General features: G+C 31.4%; 1 protein-coding gene across 3 annotated transcripts in view; it reads right to left on the bottom strand.

Moving 5' to 3' along the window:
* Window positions 1–25,330, bottom strand: part of LOC140436944 (prostatic acid phosphatase-like) — a 124,789-nt gene that overhangs the window by 13,239 nt on the left and 86,220 nt on the right. For 2 of the 3 annotated variants that reach the window (XM_072526125.1, XM_072526123.1), the window contains one exon: window positions 1,387–1,619. In XM_072526125.1, the coding sequence (XP_072382226.1) occupies window positions 1,387–1,619 (233 nt within the window). The remainder of the gene's footprint in view (window positions 1–1,386; window positions 1,620–25,330) is intronic. The other variant, XM_072526124.1, reaches the window with a different exon arrangement.

The raw sequence follows: 25,330 nt of genomic DNA, 5'->3' as shown, positions 1-25,330 counted from the left end.
TTCAGTACATTACTAATCATAGAGCAATAGAAAATGGACTCAGTCAACCATGTTTTGACAGCCTACAAAACCTTTGATAAAACCGTACAGTACCTTCTCCAAACAGCAAAATAGAAAATAAACCCAATATATCCAATATCAAGAAGAAAAAGAAGATTTGTAAACGTATTGGGAAGTGTAATAAAATATATTTCTGGTAATCTAGATCAAGAAGATGCTGAAAAATACAACGCTGCAATTAAATCAATTGAAAATAACCAACAAAATATGATTACCAACATTAATAGCCAACTGAGTCTCAATAAGAAAATAATAAACAATTTTAACTAAAATTTCATGACTTACACACAATCAAGAAATCATATCTGAAGAGACAAATAAAATTAACTTAGAGATAAACCAATTCGTTTTTGATTTTAATCATTATATGCAAGTCCGAAATATATTTGACCGGATAAATCTAAATTTACAAACAATTGTACAAATACTGGATGATCTACAAATAACAATTACATTGATGTACAACAGGCAAGAGATGCTTGAACATCACCCTGCATCACAGATTCCCTATATTCAAGAAGATGACTTAACCAAATAATATGAAATCATAAACCTTGCGTTATTTAGATGCACACTACAGTGCACGACAAAGCCTGCGAAAGTATCTACCTATTCCACCACCAGTAAAATAGAAGTAGTCGAAGGGACCTATCCAATTGAGTTACCGCCAGATATGAACTACGAACCAATAATCAAGTTTACACTAATTTCAAAACAAAAATTCAAAACTACACAAGTTAACACAGGAAAAAGAAAGATTTCAGTCCATCCTCCCAACACAAATGGACCACACAGCTACATATGGACACTACCGATATATTATCCTGGAAGCAATCCTTTAAATTTTTGGTTCTCTCAAGCTACGCAAACTGAAAAAAAAATATGAGCAGAGTTCAACCAAAGCAGAAGACATTCCTGACCAAAGCCAACAGTACTTAGAAACAGTACACATAGTTTTGTTCATTCCTCACAAAACTTTCTCAGGGGATGCAGAAATTACGATACATTAACCCCGATTATTAGCGGTATTGCAGTCCAATAGTCCAGCCGATCAGCAGTTTCGACACAAATTGTAGACAGGTCGTCATCAAATAATTTCTTATAAATACTGTAAATTTATGTTTTAAAGTCAGTTGTAATTTAATTAAATAAAGTTCTGTTACTCTATTGATTGTACCTTTAAAAGGACCTTTTTAAAAAGTACCTTCAGGAATGACAACAATTAAGTAGCGTTTGTTTCTAATAAATTCCTCAAAGTGTAACTTTATATCATTCAAATCGTATGTTTATTCTTATTTAGGAGTTTAGGGTTTCTAAATGCCTTACCTGAAATATATTCCATGGCGTTCATGTCGAGTTCACTTAACCAATCTGGCAAAACCGACGGATTAAAAGATTTATAAGTAGATAAAACTTCATTATACAGTGTGGCTACTTCAGCAAAAGTTGTTGTGGACCATCCCGTTTTTCTGGAAATCAATTCGAGAAGTTCTGTATAATTTTTTTCAAGGGGTAATATCTCTGTTTGTTGATATTCAGCTGAAAGTTGATCAAATTTCCTAAAAGCAATGTTATGTTATGTATTTAGATAAAAAGCTATACCTTAGTGCTAGAAACAACAACTAATTACTCGAGATAGCCAGAGTGTTACTTTTTGCTCGTAATTAAGTCATAGTTGTCAGCATAAAATTCCAAACGAATGGCGTACGAACAAGACCATTCTTATATTTTAAAAGGGAGATAAATAAGTAAATATCTTCGAATTACAGAGACCCTATAATTATAATGAGTACCGTTAATACGCGTTAATACCGTTAATACTAACAACGCATTAAATAAACTAGAACAATATTGTTACTTCCATAGAAATCGACCAACAGGGGTTTAGGTCAGGCAGATCCTATATCATGTCAAATTTCTACTTAGATAAATGACTGAAAACCAATAGTTTTTTATGAACCTCGATATATTTTATATGGACTTTATAAAAACTTTAATCATGGCCAATTGAAAGCATATAAGATTTAACGCTAAACGCACCATATTTGCTGCCATAATAATAATACTAATAACGCAGTAAAAATAAACCGCAAAAGCTATAATCCAAAACAGTAAAATCTTTGAACATCATTTTTGCCTCTAAAACAAAATGCAAGATTAAAACACATCGAAACAACATTAAAAATAAAGATTTTAAAGTTTGCATAATCTCTGTTTGTAACTTTGTAACTAAATTATATTGTTATTATATATGTCATTGTCATGTCGGGTTGATTAATTAATCTAAATCCCACATTTAATTTTTCACAAGCTTAAATAAAAAATGTATAAATAGAAAATCAGATATTGACAAATTAAGTAACATTTGTTGTTATAATATATATTAACATATCAACAAACAATACTGGCATAACAGCATAATCTCATTTTCTATCGACATCTCAACATCAGAAAAATTATAATATGCTTAAGGTAAACTGACTGGACCAATTTATTTTTATATTTATTTGTTATCTTGAAACAGAATTAAAAATAAATTTGAAAGCTTGACAGTAAGTCAAAGAGTTTTCTTTGACTTACCGTGACCACTCGTGACGTACCAGTATCTCTCGATCTCTCGATACTGGCACGTCACGAGTGAGGGAAGTAGGTAGATTGAGACCCCGAACTCGAACGGAACCGTATCACACTTGATAATGGCTCCAAAATGGGTGCCGAAACGTCGAGTTTTCAATTCTCAACGCGGTTCTTCCCGAGAACTTAGAATGTATATAAATATATATATATATATATATATATATATATATATATTGAGATGATTGGTGTTTAAAAAATTAATTTATAAGTTATATACTAGATAATATTAGATATTAAAAGTATTTGGTTATTTTATAAGTTATATACTAGAACATTTTAAAAAATTATTTATGTGAGGGCATTTTTAAGAAATTAGCATGTAATAAGTGTAAAAAAAAGTTTTATTTTAGTAATTATAATGTTGTAGATATATTTAAGTGAGCCATGTGACTAGGCAACCAAAAATACTCTTTAAAGTGACATTTAAATAATAATTACGAATATAAGTGGGGTTATAATAATATGTTGTTTAAAATGTGTAGTTTATTAAATTTGAGTGTTAAATTACTGATTTAAGTGTATATTCTGATCTGAAAAGCCTAAATGTCAACAAAATTCTCGATAGAAAAGAAAGGAATTCTCTAGAATACAGAATTTAACCTTTGTTTACGGAAGAACTTTCTCGAATATGATTATGTCTGTGGATCGAATATATACTTTTTCCAGAACATTCATATAGGTAGGGAATAGAACAAATCGAACAGAATTTCTTACCAGATGGTTCTGGAGGATTGAAAAGGTATAAATACTCGGTGATTTGGATTCAAGATGGCCAGTTTTAGTATGAAAGTTAGTTAGAGTAAGTCAATCAGTTACAGTTCAAGATAGTCAGAAGGTCCAATTGTTCAATATAGTGAGTTAAATGAAGATTAAGAAGCAGTATAAAGAAAATATTATTGAAGATTAAAAATTATGTTATGTATAAATGGTGATTGGATAATGGAAGAAGTATTAATTGAATATTAAAATTATATAATATATTTGGTGATTGGATATTGGTATATTGAAAAGAAGAATAAATATAAATATATAATATATTTGGTGATTGGATATTGGCATATTGAAAAGAAGAATAAATATAAATGCTGTTTGTTGGTTTGCTTGGTGGTTTATAAATGCTTAAGAAGAAATATATTTTAAATTGGTGGAAGCTGATAATTGGAAAAAGTAATTTCACAAAAACAAGGATAACCGAAGCACGAAGACATTGAGTGGTGATTAGAATCTATATAGTGGAAAACAGTTCATTTAGTCATTCAGTGACAGAAAGGTACAAAATTTTGTTAATATAATTTAGTTAGTGTCATAACAATTTCAATTTTGAAGATAGTTTGTTTAAATTTTACATTGTCTATAGAATTTAATTAGTTTCATAAGAATTTCAATTTAAAGATAGTTTATTTTAAATTTACATTGGCTAGGTTAGATATATATGTGTGTTTCATAATAGATATAATAAAGATAATTTAAAAAAGTACTTACAAACTAATTCTTTGAGAACCGTGATAAAAACCCTATATATTATATTATTAAAAATACTCATTGCTCATCATTCACAAATAATACATCATAACAATATATATATATATATATATATATATATATATATATATATATATATATATATATATATATATATATATATCTACGGCATTAAGTGAACTCCGCCCATGTTAAAATTCAGGTTCAATTGAGCTCCGTGGTCAAGTGGATACCGATATACGGAGCTCACTTGACAATTCCGTAATATTGGTTCAGTCGATTCATCAACATGTAGAGTTTAATAATTTATAAAAATTTTTTGGAGCCCGTAAATACCCCTGTATCATAAATGTATATCGCTTAGTTCACGTGTATATATTATAGGGGTCGTTCAGATCTTCTTCATTGTATATTTGAACCATACCTTTATCGGTTTAAGTAAGCTCAGCTATCAGCTTAAGAAGGCTATCTCAAAATAAATATGGTTAAGTGCTACAATAGATATTTTTGTGTTAAAATGGGTAGTAGTGTGCACAAAAAGAAAGAATGGTTAATTTGTCTAACAAGGTATATTCGGCAGCAGAAGCATATAGTACAAGCGTCTATGTTTTAAGGGCGGAAGGACGTGCGCCTCATTTTTAGCTGACAAGCTTGCGAAGAATATTATTTCTGGTCCTCAATTTACCTTTTAGTTTTAAACAATAATTTGTGACTGACCCGGTGTGATACAAACTATTTTCAAGGAATTTATAGGAAGTCTACAGTTCAATGATTTTATGACAAGATTGGATGTTCAGTTTTGTGAAAACGTCTATGTTGAGGAAATTGAAGGAACACTTTGTGCTACCCCAAGCGAGACCGTTCTTCATCTGCTATTCTTACCAGTGAGTGATACAAAAAATATTCTCTTATGTTGGCATACGCAGACAATGTAAGTGAGCTTGTTATCTAAGGGGATATCATATAGTTTTTGGAGAAATATTCTGTAATTTAAGGTGTCGTAAGCGGCATTTAGATTGAAAAATACCACCCCTGATACCGGATATTTTTCGTACCCGGTCTTTTTTTTGCCAGGTTTAAGCAAGGTAACAACTTTGGCTTGTCTCTAAATTTTGGGTATCTCCATAATTTGAATACAGTTGTTCATCATCCGGATAAGCCATTGTAGAGTGTTTTTGGTCCAGGTTTCGTAATAAGCTTTGTGCTCAAATTCTCAATGTCGGTAGTTGTATTATTTTTCATTAAATATGTAGATGGTGGATCCAAGCTCAACATCGTTAAAAGGTTCTCTCGGCTGACTGGTTTTGTCCTTTCTTACTTTAAGTTATTCTTTGCTTCTTTTCCGACAGAAATAGCATGTCTATATCTATGATGTGGTTTTCAGCGATCAGCTATATACCAAATATCCTAGGTTAGGCCCTATATGTGTTTCCTGCACTAGAAGTAAGTGACATTCGTGTTTAGCTCATATGTCTGATAAGTTTAAGTAAAGTAAAGTTTCTTGATCTCTAGATATACCCTTAACAGTTATAGACATATGTTATTAGAATAGTTGGTCCTAAAAAGGACCAATTTGACAAAATCATATTAAAGGGGTGACTGAAGAATTAGCCAATTAATTAATTCATCATTTCCCGGGGTATGCCCGATTGCGGTGATCTTATTAGTACTTCAATCTTCTTTAACGCTCGTTCTTTGAATCCCATAAGTAATGCCTAATCTTTTACTTTTTATTAAAAATTTAAATTTTACATGCCTATTATTATTACTTTTTGACGATATTTCGAATCAGATTTGTATAGTAATAATTTTAGGTATTAAAGAGCCTCTTTATGAAAATTAAATAAGTTTGTGATATCGGTCGCAACTCATATCTAGATAATAACAAAATAAACAGTTAAAATAAGTGTAAACAATTTCAACTACATATATCGGCGCCACTGTTCAGGTGATTGGTTTATCACAGATTATCAAAGATTACATTTTAATTCAATGTTCTATTTACGTATTTTCAATATTAAAAAAGTAGGAAAAGACATGTTTATGCTTTTATTTTTTTAAATCTAATCTATTTTCTTTTTAGAGTTCCATCTTTTTTGGACGACCTGTGTTCTTTTTTTAATTGGGCACTTGTCCAAAGCTGTGACAAATACTCTGTCCTCTACTATTCTACATTAATATGACTGATTCATTATTTTCTCTAAACACTCTGTCCTCTGCTATTCTACATTAATATGACTGATTTATTTTATCTTTCTTGCAGCAATTTTAATGTTTATCCTGTGTCTTCTTCTTCTTCTTCTTTTTATATAGACATGACTGTCATTTTTCAATGTGCCTCCAGTAAGTTGCCGTTCCATCGTTTTCGTGATCTTCCTACCGATCGTCTTCCTACGGGTTAACTGTCTCTTGCCGTCTTTACTACTCTATTTGTTGTCATTCGGCTTATATGATCGTTCCATTCTACTCTTCTATTTCTTAACCAGTTCTTGATGTTCTCCACCTTGCATCTATGTCGTATATCTGTACTTCTAGCTCTGTCCCATAGTGTCTTACCATCAATTTTTCTAAGTGTTTTCATCTCTGATGTTTCTAATATCCTTTTTGTCAGGTCTTGTTTCTGCCGCGTATGTCATTGGTCTGATGACTGTTTTGTAAATTTTGCCTTTCGTTTCTTTCCCGATAGTTTTATTGCTTCATATTGTTTCATTTAGGCAGCCTGCGGCTCTGTTTGCTCTATTCACTGGATCTTCCACTTCAGTTTCGAGCTTTCCGTAGCTAGATAATGTGATGGCTAGATATTTAAACTCCATCACTTGTTCTATTATCTGACCTTTCAGCTCCAATTAACATCTTAGTAAATTTGCTGTTGTAACCATGAATTTTGTCTCTTTTAGGAAAATTAACATGTTAAATTTTCTGGCAGTTATATCAAATTGGTGCAGCATACGTTGTAAATCATCTTCATTTTGAAAGAGTAGTATTGCGTCGTTTGCACAGCAGATTATTTTAATTTGTTTTTCTTCCATTTGGTATCTTTTTTTAGCTCTTACTTTTTTATTATTTCATCCATAATCAGGTTGAACAATAGAGGACTCAGGAAATATCCCTGTCTTATCCCATTATCAGCTTTATTAGGGTCGGTTGGTTCTTCTTCTACTTTTACTTTTATTGTGTTATTTTTGTATATATTTTCGGTCGTTTTGATTTTTCCTAGAGGTATCTCTCTTGCGTACACTAAGTGGATAACGTTTTTTAATTTGTGTTTCTTCTGCATATAATTATTTCTTCTGTGTATTAAAAGTTAAATTTTTGGAGCTTTTGGAAGTTTTTGATTTTATTATTGAATGCGACGATTTTCAAAGTGATGATATCTCGATCCGTGAAGCAATCGGTTTGAAAACTTTATTAAATGATTATTCTTTTAACATACTTTTAAATATTTTTAAGAAAGTGTTTACCCAAACCGATTTGATATTCAATGTTGTTCAAAATCAGTTAACTGACATTATTCATTCCAAAAATAGAATAACAAGACTGGTGCAAAATCTCAGAGATTTTCGTAATGATAGTAATTTCCAGTATATACGCAGTGAAGTTTTGGACTCGCTTGATATTTCCGAACCCCCAAAAAAAAGACAAAGGCATGACACAGAAACAGATATCGAAAAACGACTATATTTTGAAATTTTGGATACTATTATTATGCAAATAGATACTTGTTTTTCGAATTTTGAAGATTTGCAAATTTTTGACCTCTTTGACGATTCAAAATTTAAAAGTTACGCCAAAGAATTTCCAAGATATTTATTAGACAGGTTAATTAAAAATTATCCATCATTTTTTAATAAAATAAAATTAGAAAATGAATTAAAAGTTTTATATGCTGATATTTTAGGAAGATGGGATAAGTTACAAGATATGTATAATTTTATATACTGCAATTCATTACAACAAACTGTTACCGAAATTAATAAATTATTGTCATTAATTCTCTCATTACCACCAACGTCTGCCTCAAATGAACGAGATTTCTCTTGCCTCAAAAGAATCAAAACTTATTGTCGAAATACCATGAAACAAGAGAGAATGTCAAACTTGTCTCAAATGTCAATAGAAAAAAAACTTTTAAAATCTCTCCAAAACTCTAATAAATTTTACGATGACGTTATAACCTATTTTGCTACTTCCAAACAACGTAGACTTGAGTTAATTTATAAACATGTTTAGGTTCTAAATTTATAGGAAAAAAAACAAAAAACAAGAAAACAAAAAATCTCCTATGATGATTTACTTAAGTCTTTATTAGACGGTATACCCATCTGAGGAGACAAAAAATACCTTGCCGACCTTGTCTCTCAAGCCACGAGCCGCCACTGAATAGGAGGCATGAATGTAGCAGTTTTAATAGTTTGGTGACTGCTTGCTGAAATCGGGGAGTAGAGATATCAGTACCAAGTTAATGACTATAGGAAGGGTTGCTTGATCGGCAAAATATTAAATACCAGAAGGTATAATGGTAGCAGTCTCACTGCGACCTCGATGGAGAAAGCAAAGTGAAACAACTTTATTATTATTAAACAACATTATATTTTCTAGTAAAATAATCATGATTTTACAGCAGGACAAATTTTCTACTGTTGGTAATCAAAACATCATCTACGTACCACCAGGTTCCCTATGTCGGTATCCAGCAAAATCCTTGTAGTAACGATACAGGAAACAAAACATCAGACATATAAAATAAATAAACCAGAGATCTAATAAAATACAAATTCTCGATTCAAATAGTTAAAAAATTAACGAACAGCTTACCAAAATAGATATAACGTCCATTTAACATGTAATCCGTTAACGGTCCAATGTTCAAAGCAGCTCCTAACATAATGCTGATGATATCGATTTCATAAGAAACTAAAACATCAACGAAGTGAAAACCAAATACAAGCAAATACACAGAAGACACCAATTAAATAAATCTAGATAAAACAAAAAAGTCTACAACTGCAATTTCGAAAGTATGGAACACTTAAATATTATTGGATCAATAATCACAGTTAACAATACCGTCACTAAAGGAATAAAGAGCATAATACAAACTTCAGACCTATTTTAATATATTGATGCAAATTAGGAAGAATGAATAAAACAAATAAGGCCTTATTAGTATAATGCTACAAATCCGTATAGATTAAGAACAGATACTGAATGAAGAAAGCTCTTATAATGATATTCGGATATCTCAAAAAGTTAATATTTCATTTGATTGCAGATATGTAGAAGACCGATCAACGTGGAGAAAAGTTGTAGTTAAAAGAAAGGAGAAACAGTAACAAAAGCAACAAAAATGGGCCAGTGGTTCAGAGCTGCTCGAAAATCTTGATTGGAAAGAATTAATATTGAAAATATAAGAAATACAATGGAATTAACATACACTATATACGCTATAATAACTAGAAAACTTATATGATACGGATATAAACAGAAAAAGTTTAATGAAACAATAAACTACCCAATATGTGTTATGAGTGAGAACGATATGAATAAATATAATGAAGAAAGCCATAGCAAAAAGAGTAGTGAATAAAAAATGAAGAAGTACCTTGTGGATAACATGTGCTTAGATAGGAACGAATGGAAATGAAGATTCAGAAGACGACAAAGAAATAGGTAAAGAAAAAGTACTTTTACTTGCTGTTGAATTATTTCATATTATGTCGCGATTTGAACCTTTGAATTGAACGTTATTTTACTGTCGTTTTGAAATTATAAACTTTCTAGTGGGTATCTTTATGTCTTTATTACCAATTGTTATTAACATGCGTTTATGAATCATCATATATATCATTATTATATTATATGTATATCTTTTTATAGTTTCACCTTTATAACGTTGTGTATTATAAAAGTATTCTATTTCTTTTTATCATAGTAAGTCATTACTCAGACAAAATATTTTGGTGTCATATGGTAACTTGATTCTGTAATAAAATTCATGGCAGACGACAAGCGGTTTCATAACCACTAAACATATCTATTTCTTTATTGTTTCCGTATATATTATGTTTTACAGTTATGATATTATGTTCGGTCTAATTGTTTTAAAAATTTTGTCGCTTGTATAAGCTTTAACTGTAATAATAATTTTATAGACCTTAATCATTTAGAAGTAAATGTATATATAATTTTTTTTCTGTCACTTGGTTTAAATATAGTTCTTATTATATATATATATTATATATATATATATATATATATATATATATATATATATATATATATATATATATATATATATATATATGTATGTGCAGAAAATAACACTTATTTCAGTTCGTACGATTTGCGGTAATTTATTTAATGTTAATTCTGGAATTTCACGTTTATACTCAGTTTCTGTTGTTCCGCTTATTTATCTGAGAGATGTTACTTTTTTTTCTTGTTATTATTTCTCTTTATAAGCAATTTTACTTGTTCATTGGCGGAATAATATCTCTATGGAAGGTTATCACTTCATCTTTTGCGCGATCGTCCGATACTTCTTCTGCCGATTCGTGACTTATCTCTTGCAATTTTGACGTCACGGGTCTCCTCCATTCTGCTTATGTGATTATTCCATTCTTTTTTTCTATTTTGTGTCAATTCATTTATACACTTTACGTTACATTTTCTTCCAATGTTTTCACTTCTCTTTTGATTTCTCAGCATATTTCCTATAATTGTTCTCAGTACTCTCATCTCTGCCTTTTCCATTATTCTTTGCGTTGTGGCTGTGTCGGGTCTTGTTTCTGAGGCATATGTCATTATATGTCTTACACTGGCTTTATAAATTGATATCATCTCAGTGTTAATGTGTCTGTTTAGCTATATAGTGTTATTAAGGCATCCTGCCAGTCTATTTGCTTTTAGTACTTGATCTCTCACTTCTTTGTCCAGGTCTCCGTAGCTAGACAGTGTAATTCCCAGGTATTTTATTTCCATTATTTGTTCAATACTGATGCCATCAATTTCTATTTTACATCTAGTTGGTTCTTTGCTGACTACTACTGTTTTAGTTTTCTGAGATAAAATTGTCATAATAAATTCATAATGCCAGGTATTTTATTTCCATTACCTATGTGGTTATTCCATTCTTTTTTTCTACTTTGTATCCATTCATTTATACACTATACGTTACATTTTCTTTTCGATTTTTCAGAGTATTTCCTGTAATTCTTCTCAGTACTCTCATCTCTGCCGCGTCCATTATTCTTTGCGTTGTGGCTGTGTCGGGTCTTGTTTCTGCTAATGCCATCAATTTCTATTTTACATCTGTGGTCCTTTGCTGACTAATATTGTTTTAGTTTTCTGAGATGAGATTGTCATATTAAATTCTTTTGCTCTTATTTTAAATTTGTGGACCAGTCTTTGCAAACTATCTTCATCTTGGGCTATTAATATTGCGTCATCTGCGTAACAAAGTATTTTAATTTGTTTGTTTCCCATTCTGTATCCTCTTCGTTTGTTAACGCTTTTGATGATTTGATCCATGATCAAATTGAAGAGCATGGGGCTCAATCTCAATAAATCCCCTTGTCTTATTCTGCTGCCTATTTCTATAGATTCTGTAAGTTGTCCCTCTATTCTGACTTCAATTTTGTTGTTTTGGTCGATGTTTTCGATAGTTTTTATAATATTTAGGGGAGCTTCTATATTATACAGAAGATGGATTACATCTTTCAGTCTTACTCTGTAAAACGCTTTCTTTAGGTCAATCAGACACAGGAATGCTGGTCTATTATACTTCAGTGATTTCTCAATAATTTGCTTTATCAAGAATTTTGCATCTGTACACGATCTACCACTAAAAAAACCCGGTTGTTCATCTGCTAAACTTATATTGTGATTAATTAGCACTTGTAAAATTTTAGTTGTAAGTTTTAGCGTAGTATTTAACAAGTTTATACCTCTGTAGTTTTTTGTCTGTTTTTATCTCCTTTTTTAAATAGTAGAGTTAGTTCGCTCCTTCTCCATTCTTCCGGCATTTTATTGTGTTTTATAATTTTATTAATTAATGTTGTTAATTTTTCTGTCATTGCTCCTCCACAATATTTCAGTATTCGTTTGGTATCCCGTCTTTACCTGCTGCTTTCCTCTTCCTCAGGTTTTCAAGTATTTTCCGAACTTCCTGTACATTTATATTAAGTTCTTTATATGTTGTAATTTCTGATGTTTCCGGTTCTAGCGTCGTTTGTTTTTCTCCTGTATATAGCTTTTTTAGGTAGTCAATCCACGTATCATTTTTTATGTATTTTAGTTCTATTAGTTACTTTACCTCCGTTCTTTGACGTCTGATAAAGCGCTATATTTCCTTTTGCAGACGAGAAAAATTATGTTCCATTTCTTTCGAAAAACGTTCCCAGTGACCATTTTTTATTTTTCTTATAAGTGCATGTGTTTCGTATCTAATTGTCTTGTAATTATGTTATGCCTCTTGTGTTTTGGTTGACATGTATTTCAGGTAAGCTTTTTTGTTTTCTTTACATTTTTCCTTCACTTTATTTATATTTCTTTTACCAAGAACTTTCTTGGCCGAGGCTAAGATATTAGACTTAACTTTTGCCCAGCTTTCTTCGACTCCATCACTTTCTGTGATATATGTTTTTCTGTTTTTTTCGGTTCTTCTTTTCTGGAATAGGTATCTTGTGGAGTCATCCTGTAAGCTTTCGACTTTTATCTTTGTGGTGTATTTCGGTGTTTTGTTATCACATATATGTGTTTTCATTCGGCACAATACCAATTTGTGATCGCTTTCTATTTCTGCTGATGTTAGTGCTATATTCAACAGAATATAGTCTATAATAGATCTTTGTCCTCTACTGTTTTCAAAAATGTATTTGTATTGTTCTTTGTGAGGGAAAAATGTATTATTATTACGTATCTGGTTTTTGCTGCAGAGGTCCGTTGGAAGGTTTCCGTTTTCATTTCTGATATTTTCGTTATATCGCTGTTTTATCCCTGGAACTAAATCATTGCCAACACGGCCGTTAAAATCACCCATAATGATTATATATTTATCATTTGGGGTCTCGTTTATTACAGTTTGAAGGTGTTCGTAGAAGTTTTCCCTTGTGGTGGTATCTTTGTTGTTCTCTGGTGCATGAAGTGCTATCACATTCAGAGGTTTGACATCTAGTTCAATTTTTACACTTACTATTTTTATACTTGGTGTAAAAAATTTTTGTGTACGAACAGAGCGACTCCTTCTATGGCTCTGGTTTCTTTGGCAACACCACTGTAAATCATGAGATGGTCATCTATAATAATTTGACCCTTTTCCTTTTTTTGTATCTTTTAGCGCACACATGTCTATATTTTTTTTCTACAAGCTCTTTTGTAATTTTCTGCTCTCTTGTAGAGACTTTACGTTCAAAGCACCGATGCGAAGTGTATTTCTCGTTTACCACAAATTGGTTGTCCTCTTTCTCCCGTTAGTCGTCGTAATGAAATCATTCCTGTCCCGAGGCATAATTCTGTTTCTATGAGCTGTATGGTTTTAAAGTCTATCAGTAGAGTGCTAAACGGACTGTAGAGCCCCTCCTCCTTTATTCGGCCTTGGGACCGGCCACAGTTCTGTCGAGCTACTTGATCTACCCAACAAAACTGCAGGCGCATTTGAGATATGTTACTTAAGGATGTACTTAATCTGTATTAATTCTTTGATCTGTTTTTTGTTCTCTTTCAGATCTGTTTTATATTAGGTAAATTCTTATTTCATTCCTTAGGTAAATTCTTATTTCAAACCCTCCGGCGCACTTTCAGGTCTACATATTATATAAGTGTTTTATTTTTCTTTTCATTTTACTTTTACCTCTTTTTATACTTACTTGCTAGTAGATTTTTTGTGGTAACAAACTTTATAATCTTACCGAAGGGGGAAATGAAAGTAAAGCAATTTTTACTTTCACTTAAACGTCTTTCTCTACGTAAAGAGCGAAAAAGATAGTAATTTTCAAAGGTGAATCGTAGATGCATGTTGAAGTAAAAGGACTTCTAGCATCGTTAAATTTCTCTAGTAAGAGGCTTTAAATTTGCGGTTCACCTAATTTACTATCAGAGAGTGGTCTCTGGACTTCTTGTTACTTTGTATAGATGTCGCTGCTAGCGTACCTGGCTGTTATTTTGGTTATAATAACCAAATACTAGACTGCATTTCATTTCAGTTGAACTTCCACAAGTGCTCCTGATGATGAGTTGAATAACTCGAAACGCGTGTAGAGCAATGGTGGAGTTCCGATTGAAATGAAATGCAATCTTTTACTTTCATATATATATATATATATATATATATATATATATATATATATATATATATATATATATAAATATATATATATATATATATATATATATATATATATATATATATATATTTATATATATTGTTGTGATCTGCTTTATGATGTTTTATTATTAATTAACACTAATTTCATTAATCCAATTATTTAATTAATTAATTCACTAATTTATGCAGTCATACAAATCAATTACTATTAAAATTTCTCAGGGTGCCTTTTTAATTTTACTTTAATCAGTTTACTTTATATATCTCTTCTAGTGGGTTCAGTATCTCCTAGTTGCTCATAATCGGGATAGAACAGGAAACGGAACTAACATTAAAACAACATAAATATGCACACAAATTATTATTTATTTTCAATAAGCAATACGATGAATATTAATAAATACCTTTTGTGGGCAATTATCTTTCCCAACAAACTCCTATACTCTAAATTTAATTTTAATTACAAACTATCTATTGATCTGTTTTATAATAATATCTACTAAAAAAAATGACCATATAAAAATATAATTTATTCACAAAAAAAATAACTCTTTGAAACTTTTATCTTTAGAATATCTTAGATTTTTCTTTCATTCAAATTATTTGACTGACCTTTATTTTTTTACACCGATGATGTCTCCTCTCGATCAAACCACAGTTCTTTCCTTGATTGATTATGTCCGGCTACCATCAAATCTTTCCCGTTCTCAGCATCGATCCAAACCGCATACCAGCAAACTACTCCTCCGAAAAAACACAAGCTCAATCCTCTTTTGACCGGTACTCTTTACTCACAAATTCTCCTTTCTTTCTCAATTATATCTCGTGGACTATGCAGACTCAAAAGAGGTATTAATCTTCTCGATTTTGATCTGCTCTCAGCTTCCACCTTTTTCACTAACAAACGAAAACACTGGCACTCAGATTGACTACACGAAAACAAGTTTTCTCTTCTGGTCTGCCGGTAACATCATCAATCTTTCAATCTCCCCAGACAACCTTCTCAACTCTTTCATTCCCACCATTCCTTTTTAACCAATCATAAGCATTCATCTTTCCCACTTATTTTCGATTTAGAAAATTTCCAACATGATATTTAAAACAAATAAACTACTTTCACTCAAATTACTTTTCAGAAACCATTAACAATTTTACCTTTTTCAACAGAAATAAGTTTCCAAATTTTTGTTATCTCATATCTAAATCTAATTCTTATTTACTTTCGAAAAATGCCCAACGCAAAATACAATTAAAAAGTTTATTCCTTAAATCTATAATTATACTGGTTCCATTGTTCTTTCACTATTCACTCAGTCTTTCACGGAACAATGTTTTCTCTTATGGTCTATTACAAATAAGTACAGGGTTGTATTTTAACTTATATGCCCGCGGTATATTAAAATAATAAAAAAACTCTTTATTCTATTTCTGATCGATAAACTAATCCATAACAATATATATATATATATATATATATATATATATATATATATATATATATATATATATATATATATATATATTATATATATATATATATATATATATATATATATATATATATACATCTAGCGGTTAATGTAAGCTCCGTTCTAAAACGGTATTATACTAACTCCAGTAGAATATACACCGTGTATATTATTATCTGCGTAGCGCTTTATGTAGACTCCGAGCAACACGTAGGATTAAGTGAACTCTGTAATAGGTTAAAACACTTTTGGGATCCGTATGTATACCTTCGCGTACACAACTAAACTCTTGCGATGCTGCCAATAATTTGATTAGTCGTAGACTTTCAAATTTTACAGCAGGTACATTTTGGTACTTCAAATTTATTTAAATATCAATTTAGTCATCGAGAAATTTCACAAATACTTGGTTAATGCAGTTAAATATTTTAGAGTGGTAATTTATATTACTTGCTTTAATTATTTTTAAACTTAAGTAGTGTCTATTATAAACTTGGAAAAGCCAAGAGTTCATTTTTATTTATTAGTATTTTTTTTAAATGCGTTGGCACTGAAATATTTATTATATAAATGAACGTGCCGATGTTTCGATTGCTACAGTTTATGACGTATAAAATATGTTTATGGAGTATATAATGTTTCATGGAGTAGTAAAATCTAAATTATAACAATTTATAAATCATTCTTAAAATTCCAATTTTTTAGAGTCTTATTCCAATATTTCGATTTTTAAATGTAGGGAATTCAATATCCTATATACTATATTTTAGATACACATAAACACATCGATACACTTATAGCAGATACTAAAAGAAGAAATATTTGGGTTCCTTAGGGTATCTTGATTCTCGGCAACATATCTATTACAATTACATATAATATGTTCGGTCTTATTGTTTTAAATGCTTTGTCGCTTGTACAAGCTATTATTATTTTCAACTTTATATAATTGTGTTTTTGTATCTTTCGTTGTCAGGCATATCAAAATTTAATTTCTAATTTAGAAGTAAATGTATATATAATATTCTTTTTTCTGTCACTTAGTTTAAATATAGATCACTTATATTCGTCTTGCTTATTTATTTTTATTCGTAATACTTATTAACGTACGTACTAACGTACCTTTTTTTGCAAAAAGCAACAACGAGTACGAAAGATATCGGGTATCAGGGGTGGTATTTGTCAATATAAATGCCACTTACGACATATTAAATAAGAGAACATTTCTCCAAAGCTGCATGACATCGCCTTGGATAAAAACATTACTTGTTTTATCCGCGTATATCTACAGAATAGAAGATTTTTCGTATCATTCAATGGTAAGATGAAGAACGCAGATGAATGGTCTCGCTTGGGGTAGCGTAATGGCACCTACACTGTATTACATTTACACAAATGATTAACCGATAACAGTAGATACTAGGACTTTCATGTAGACGATACATTGCACAACCAAAACTTTTGTTGCTGAAGTGAAAAAAAATCTAAATGATTGCCTTAAATATAATAAAATAAACTACGAATTAATTTTAAGCCAAACCCCGAAAAATCTTAGGAGCGCTCCTTCAATTTGTCTAAGACAGGCGCTTTCACAAAACTGAATATCTAATCTAATATAAATCTAATATAATCTATAGTCTAATATAAATACCTATTTTTTAAACGCATCTACCACGCAGAGGCATTAGCGTATTTAGATTAATGTTACAGTTGATACAAATAGTGTATATACATTGGTTCCTATTTAATAATAATAATGTGTGTATTACAATGTATGTTTTAAATTATATGAAGAAGTTGACAGTCTTTAAAATAAGAAATTATTCTTTTAGTATCTGTATTTTCTTCTAGGGCAGTCTTCTGTCTTTTATTTTTGGTTTCCAAAGATGCGGATGTTTGTTGACTTCATATAGCCTTGATGGAGTGTTGTTCCAAGTTTGTTGCCATTTTTGAATTATTTTTTGTAGTATAAGTTTATAGTTTAAATCGTTTTGTACCAATATGTTACTTTCTTCGGACATTAGGTTATTTGGTGCGTTTTTAGCTAGTTTATCTACAACTTCGTTACCTTCAATTCTGACATGAGAAGGTACCCATAAAAAATGAACTTGGATTTTCTTATTTGAAATGTTTTTATGTTCTTTTTTACTAAGAAGTAGAAGGGGGTTGTCACAGTATAATTGAGTCAGTGAGGAAAATGAATTTAGAGAATCTGTGATTATTATACATATTTCTTGGTTTTTGTTTTGTATTAACGATAGTGCTTTTAGAATTGCAAATAATTCAGCCGAAAAGATGGTTGTAATTGACGACAATTGGAAACTAACTGAGATGTCTTCCGAATAAATTGCTGCTCCAACTCTGTCTTCATTTTTTGATGCATCGGTGTATACGCTGTAGGTATTGCCATATCTGTTTAATAGTGTACGAAACTTTTGTTTAATGACGGTTGACGATATCTCTGATTTCTTAGGTTTTTTTGATGTCGATAGCCGGAACAGATATTGTCCATGGCGCAGGGTTATGGATTGAGGAGGTATCATAAGTTTTTGAAAATTGAAAATTCAATTTGGAGAAGTATGATCGTATACGAAAGTAAAAAGGATGATCAATTTGATGTGTTTGTTAAAATTTACTTGTAAATCGATCAGCAAAAACGTAATGCACAACTGGATTATTTTGGTTTGATGACACTGCTGCTTCTTATGTTAGGCTTAGTGGAAAATATGAATTTTACTATAACGAAATATAAACAAACCATGAAAATTTGATGATTTGAAGAAAGAAAATGTCAAATTAGGCTAGAGCAATAACTGAAACAAAAGAATCAAGTGGGAATAATGTCAGTCATCATATATTTACTCTAAAAATAACTAACAAAAGATAGACATTAAATGAGAACTAAAAATTAAAAGAATAATATGTCACTAAAAGATTTGATTTGTCGACGATTATCAAAATTTAATAAAAGTCACAAATGTCATCCGATTAATAACAACATTAAATCGCCTGTCAATAAAAAATGTGACGAACAATTGGACAACACATAGTTTGGATTTAGAAGTGGATTGGGAACAAAAGAGGAATTGTGCGCAATGGTGGTACTATTACAAAAATGCAGAGATTATAATGAAAACGTATTCATATCTAATATAGATTTTCAAAAGTATTTGACATAGTTCAACCTGGTAAGCCCATACATGCATTAAAATACATACACCTAGATACCAAGATATTAATTTACTAAAAAATCTACAAAAATCAAACAGCGGTCATGCGGGTGAAAGATAGAGAGACAAATCAAGCAGAAATTCAAAAAGGAGTCAGCCAGAGATGTGTGTTGTCAACTAATATTTTAGGAGACACTATGGGAAAGAAGTAAGGAATGGAGTGAGCATCATTAATAACATAAAATTTGCAGACTAAACCCCAATTATGACAGAAAATATAGAGGATTTACAAATTCTTATAGAAATCATTAACAGATAAAGCAAAATGATAGGACTAAACTAAACAGATAAAAGTCAATGTTTACAAATAAGAAATTGAGTGTGGTTATTAGACTGAGATCGTCGAATGTTATGTATGGTCGCAACTGCTATATGGGGTAGAAGCTTGGACCCTGACAGCCAAATCTGTAAAAAAATTAAAGGCATTCGAAATGTGGCTATATAGGCGTATTCTTAAAATTCCTTGGACTGTAAAAGTCTCAAACGAAGAAGCGTTAAGACGAATTGTCTATCTGGACATCGTATCTGGGCTACAGTTCGAAACGATAAATACTCTATTCTATGCGTCATCATGCAAGGAAGAGTAGAGGGAAGAAAAGTCTTGGGAAGAAAGACAAAATCTGGCAGAGAAATATCAGAGATTGGACTAACTTCAGTGTTGAAGAAATAATATATCTAAAAAATCTAAAAGAATATCTAATATATCTATACCGGATCCTGTAAAATTTTAAATACATTAAATTAAATCTCTCGTAAATTATAAAGCCTATTCCTAGATTAAAATAACAAATTTCTTAGTATTATGATATGTAGTATTGTGATAATGTGTAGGTGTCAGTATTCTTTTAAAAGAGATTTATAGGTTGGTATATAAATTTCACGGTTATGTGTCATACGGTTTCATCTTTCATACAAACATTAAAAACCTTAAAAAGTTTCATTTTACATACAATTAGCACGTTGGCTCTGGAAATGCGCTATAAATATGCATTGTTAAAAATGGTATACATTTATATAGATTATTATATATTATATAGATTTTCCTTTGTCGTCTTCTGATTATGTATCTCAATTCGTTCCTAATTAAGCACATGTTGTCTACAAGGTACCTCTTGTATGTATGTAAAACATACATCAACAGTATGTAAAATTTAAATTTTTAATGAAAAGTTAAAGAATAGCCATTTATTATGGAGTTCAAAAGAGAAGCCTTTACGAAAATTTAAGTACTAATAAGACCACCGCAATCGGACGTACCCTGGGTAATGAACAATTAATTAATCGGCTAATCACCCGTTCAATATGAGTTTTGTCAAATCGGCCTTTTTAGGACCAACTATTCTAATTAGGTCTATAAATATTAAGGGTGCTTAGCACAAATGTGACGTATTTCTAGTGCAGGAAACATATAGAGCGCCAAACCTAGGGTATTTGGTATTAATATGATTCCTGAAAAACACATAATAAATGTAAAAGTGCTATCTCTGCTGGCAAATAAGTAAAGAAAAACTTAAATGAGAGAGGACAAAACCAGCCAGCTGAGGGAACCTTTCAACTATGTTGAGCTTGGATCCACTATCTACCTATATAATGAACAATATTACGGTTACTGACTGAAGATCTGAGCACAAAGCTTATAAAATTTGTACCAAAAACACAACAATTACTGATATCCAAAGTCTGCAGACAAGCAAAGCAAAGACAAAGTTGTTACCTTGCTTAAACCTTCAAAAACTCCAACGACCACAAAAGCTATCGGTCAATATATTTATTTTGTCAGCTATATAAAATACTTCTGCACATAATCCTTAATATAAGTTTACCGATAATAAAACATTAACACACCCCGTACCAGTAAATACTAGGACTTTTATTACGTAGACAATACATCTCCTGTTGCACAACCAAAAACTTTTGTTGCTGAAGTGGAAAAAAATCTAAATCATATCTTAAACACAATAAAAAAAATAGATACAAGGTTGAATGCTCGAATAAATGAACTTTGATAAAATAAAGGCAGATATCGAGCACAGTTTTATTAATTAAATCTTGCCCAAGTACTTTCGCTCCCTAGAGCATCTTCAGGGGTATCTGAAATAAGCCAAAAAACGTTTTTTTAAAGGAAGAAATTGATTAACCGCGATAAAGACTCGAAGTTATTGGATAATAAAAGTTTTTTGTGATTCACGTTTTAGACTTACTTCGTCAATTTTGGGCTATCCAACAATAATTGCAGAATGTCATAAGTGAAGAATATCAATTTGCTATCCGGATTTAATCCATAAATTAAATAATGGGATGCTATAAAATAATGATATTAGCTAAAAAAAAACGGTCTAATAGTCAGTAATAAAGCATATAAATGTTCTTTAACATACAAAAGAGATGACGTAGAGAAGGGCATAACGTAACAATAAACCCATATAATTTTAAAGAATTGAAACGTTTTAGATATCGTAGATAACTTTGTAACATAAGAAATAAAAGGGAATATTCAGGTAGCTAACTGATGTATACATAACTCTTATAATACTTTTAAATTCAGAAGTCTAATACGACTCTCTTAAATCAGGATATATAAAACAGTGATTAAACCAGTGCTAATGTGTGGATATGTGACGAGAACGCTGACAAAACAATGTACGTGAAACTCAGGTATTAATTAGATCAGGATTGCTAGAAAAGCCATCAGAAGTAGTTTCCGACTTACAAAGGTCCGCGTACTAACCATTAACGAACGGAAATAATGCCAAGGTCAAACACGTATGTAAAGACAGCAACATCGTACAAGAAGCTAAATCTCAATGCTAAAGTTGCGCTGGCTATATCCAAAGGCTTTATAATAACTGCATTGCCAAGTTAAATTGGGAGGATGCCCCAAGAGAAAAAATGTCCTTAGGACTTCCACAAATGAAGGGGGAAGGTAACATGAGGTCAGATTTAGGAATCATGAGACTATCTACCGACCCATCATATTTATCAACATATGCCTGTTCAACTACCTGCTATCCTACCTATAGTCAATACTCATCTGTTGGGGACTATCAAATCAATTACATGTAATTAAACAAACCAGAATAAAAAAAGTTATCCCAGGAAAGGCACTTCAGAAATATTGACATAAATTTTTAAAACGGTATTTACGTGGCTTATTAAAATTTAAATTTTTAATGAAAAGTAAAAGATTAGCCATTTGTTATGGGGTTCAAAGAAGAACCTTCACGATGTTAATTTTTTGAGATATGATTGGATGTTTTCTCTTCATTGCATACTGAGACGCCCAAGTGGCATTCTTCTGTGCTAACTTCCTTCCATACCAGTTTTACAAGTTTGACATCTTGGCGTCTATGCATGTGTCCGATCTACGTTAAACAATTTATTTTCCTAAACAATATCAACAAGAATGAAAAATGGTAAAGCCCCAGGTCCAGATGAAATACCAACGGAAATCCTTAAACTAATAGAAAAAGACTCGATTCACATTTTAGTTAATCTTTTCAATAGCATTTATACATCAGGAAAAATACCACAAGAATGGCTTTTATCCACCTTTGTTACTATACCAAAAAAGATAAATGCCAAACAATGCAGTGATTACCGTACAATCAGTCTGATGAGCCATGTACTGAAAATATTTCTGAAAATTATACACTCTAGAGTACACAGAAAACTGGAAATGGACATCAATAATACCCAGTTTGGATTCCGAAATGGACTTGGAACAATGGAGGCGTTGTTTGCACTGAACGTTATGTCTCAAAGATGTCTTGACATAAATCAAGATGTATTCATGTGTTTCATAGATTACAACAAGGCCTTTGATAAAGTGCGGCATGATCACCTAATCAGACTCCTGACAGAAAAGAATTTAGATAAACGAGACATCCGACTAATAGCAAATATGTACTACAATCAGAAAGCAGTAGTGAGAGTAGAGAATAATACCACTGAAGAAATCGAAATAAAGCGAGGTGTGAGACAAGGGTGTATACTGTCACCAACCCTGTTTAATCTCTATTCCGAAGACGTAATGAATAGAACACTCTCTGAGCAATCCGTAGGTATTAAAATAAATGGTGTTTTTATTAATGTTTTTATTAGACATGTTTCATAAATGAAGACAACGATAGCTCAGCAGAAATCAAAATAAGAATAGAAAAAGCCAGATCCATATTCACTAAAATGAAGAGAGTGTTCTGCGGAAGAGATTTGAGCCTTGAAATGAAACTTCGCCTGATGAGATGTTACGTACTTTCTGTGCTGTTCTACGGAATGGAGTCATGGACGTTGAAAAAGATTGATACCAAAAAATTAGAGGCATTTGAACTGTGGATGTATCGCAGAGTCCTGAGAATATCATGGACCGAGAGAGTCACAAATGTCGAGGTCTTGAGAAGAATGAATAAAGAAAAGGAAGTCATATTTACGATCAAAAAACGAAAACTGCAATACTTGGGACACATTACAAGAGGCGAAAGATATGACCTGCTTCGAATAATTATGCAAAGGAAAATAGCAGGAAAAAGGTCCATAGGAAGAAGACGAAACTCCTGGCTAAAGAATCTACGGGAATGGTATAGCTGTAGCAGCAACGAATTGTTTCGGTCAACAGTTTCGAAAATACGTATAGCCCTGATGATCGCCAACCTTCGGAACGAAGATGGCACTTGAAGAAGAAGAAACAATATCGTTATAAGAGCTTTCTTTATTCAGTATGTGTTCTTGTTCTATACCGATTTGTAGCGATATGATAATGAGGTTAAAACAATTTTCCTATTATTTTCCTTTCAAATATTCGTAGTTCTTCTTTATCTGTTTTAGTCATTGTCCATGATTCGCATCTATGTATTAAAATAGGTAAAAAGTTTAAATTATGATCTGTATTTCTTTAGTGGCATTATTATTAACCGTGATTATTTATCTAAAATATTTAAAGTGTTCCATATTAATGAAATTGTAGTTGTTAACTTTAATATTTTATCAAGATTTATTAAATTGGTCTCTTCTGCTTATTCGCTTGTATTTGGTTTTCATTTCGTTGATTTTAAGTAAAACGTTTTTCGTGCTCTCTTCACTTTATTGAAGATTTTTGCGGACGGGAGAGTTTCTTATGAGATCTATATCATTAGCACATGCTAGGAGTGCTTTGTACGTTGGCCCGTTAATGGATTACATCTTAAATAGGCCTCATTTCTATTTTAGTAAGATGTTCATTAATTTTTTGAATATTTGAATCGAGAATTTATATTTTATTCGACTGTTTTATAACTCAGTGTTTCTTGGTGCATATTTTCATCTTTGGTTTTTTGTTTCCCGTATCATGAGTATAAGGATTTTGCTGGATATCCACATAGGGAACCCGGTGTTATGTACATGATATTTCCATAACCAACAATCGAAAATTTGTCTTATTGTAAAGTCATGATGATTTTACTAGGAAATATAGTGTTATTTAATAATGTGTTTAATTAAACACATATACCAAAACGCAATAGCCAGTGTTAGAGTGGGTGATCGTCAAACCCAGAAATTCCCGATACAACGAGGAGTACGCCAGAGGGACACCATATCACCGAAACTGTTCACTACGCTTTTGGAATATATATGTAAAAGGGCAAAACTGACCGACAAGGGCATAAATATAAACGGAGAAAAGCTTAGCCATCTAAGGTTTGCAGATGATATTGTACTAATAGCTGATAGGATAGATGAGGCCAAAGAACTTTTAAATCAGCTCTACCTTTCCTCGCTAGAAGGGGGATTGAAAATAAATATATCTAAAACCCAGATGATGACAAATCTTGTAGTCAGCGAAGATATATGCGTAGGAACAAGATCCATAGACCAGGTAATCGCCCATAAATACCTAGGTCATGAGATTCGCATAGGAAAAGATAACCAAACCGTTGAGATTCTCCGTCATATAAGACTGACTTGGGCAGCCTTCGGCAAGCTGAACCATATTTTCAAATCGTCTGATATACCAATATACCTTAAAAGAAAAACGTTTAATCAGTGTGTTTTGCCAGTGTTAACTTACGGTGCGGAAACGTTGACCATGACAAGGAGAACAGTTCAAAAGATCAGTGTGTGTCAAAGGGCGATGGAGCGTGCTATGTTGGGCATTT

Source organism: Diabrotica undecimpunctata, chromosome 3 (genome assembly GCF_040954645.1).
Source record: "Diabrotica undecimpunctata isolate CICGRU chromosome 3, icDiaUnde3, whole genome shotgun sequence".
Lineage (NCBI taxonomy): Eukaryota > Metazoa > Arthropoda > Insecta > Coleoptera > Chrysomelidae > Diabrotica > Diabrotica undecimpunctata.
This window is presented reverse-complemented; position numbering and strand designations above follow the sequence as displayed.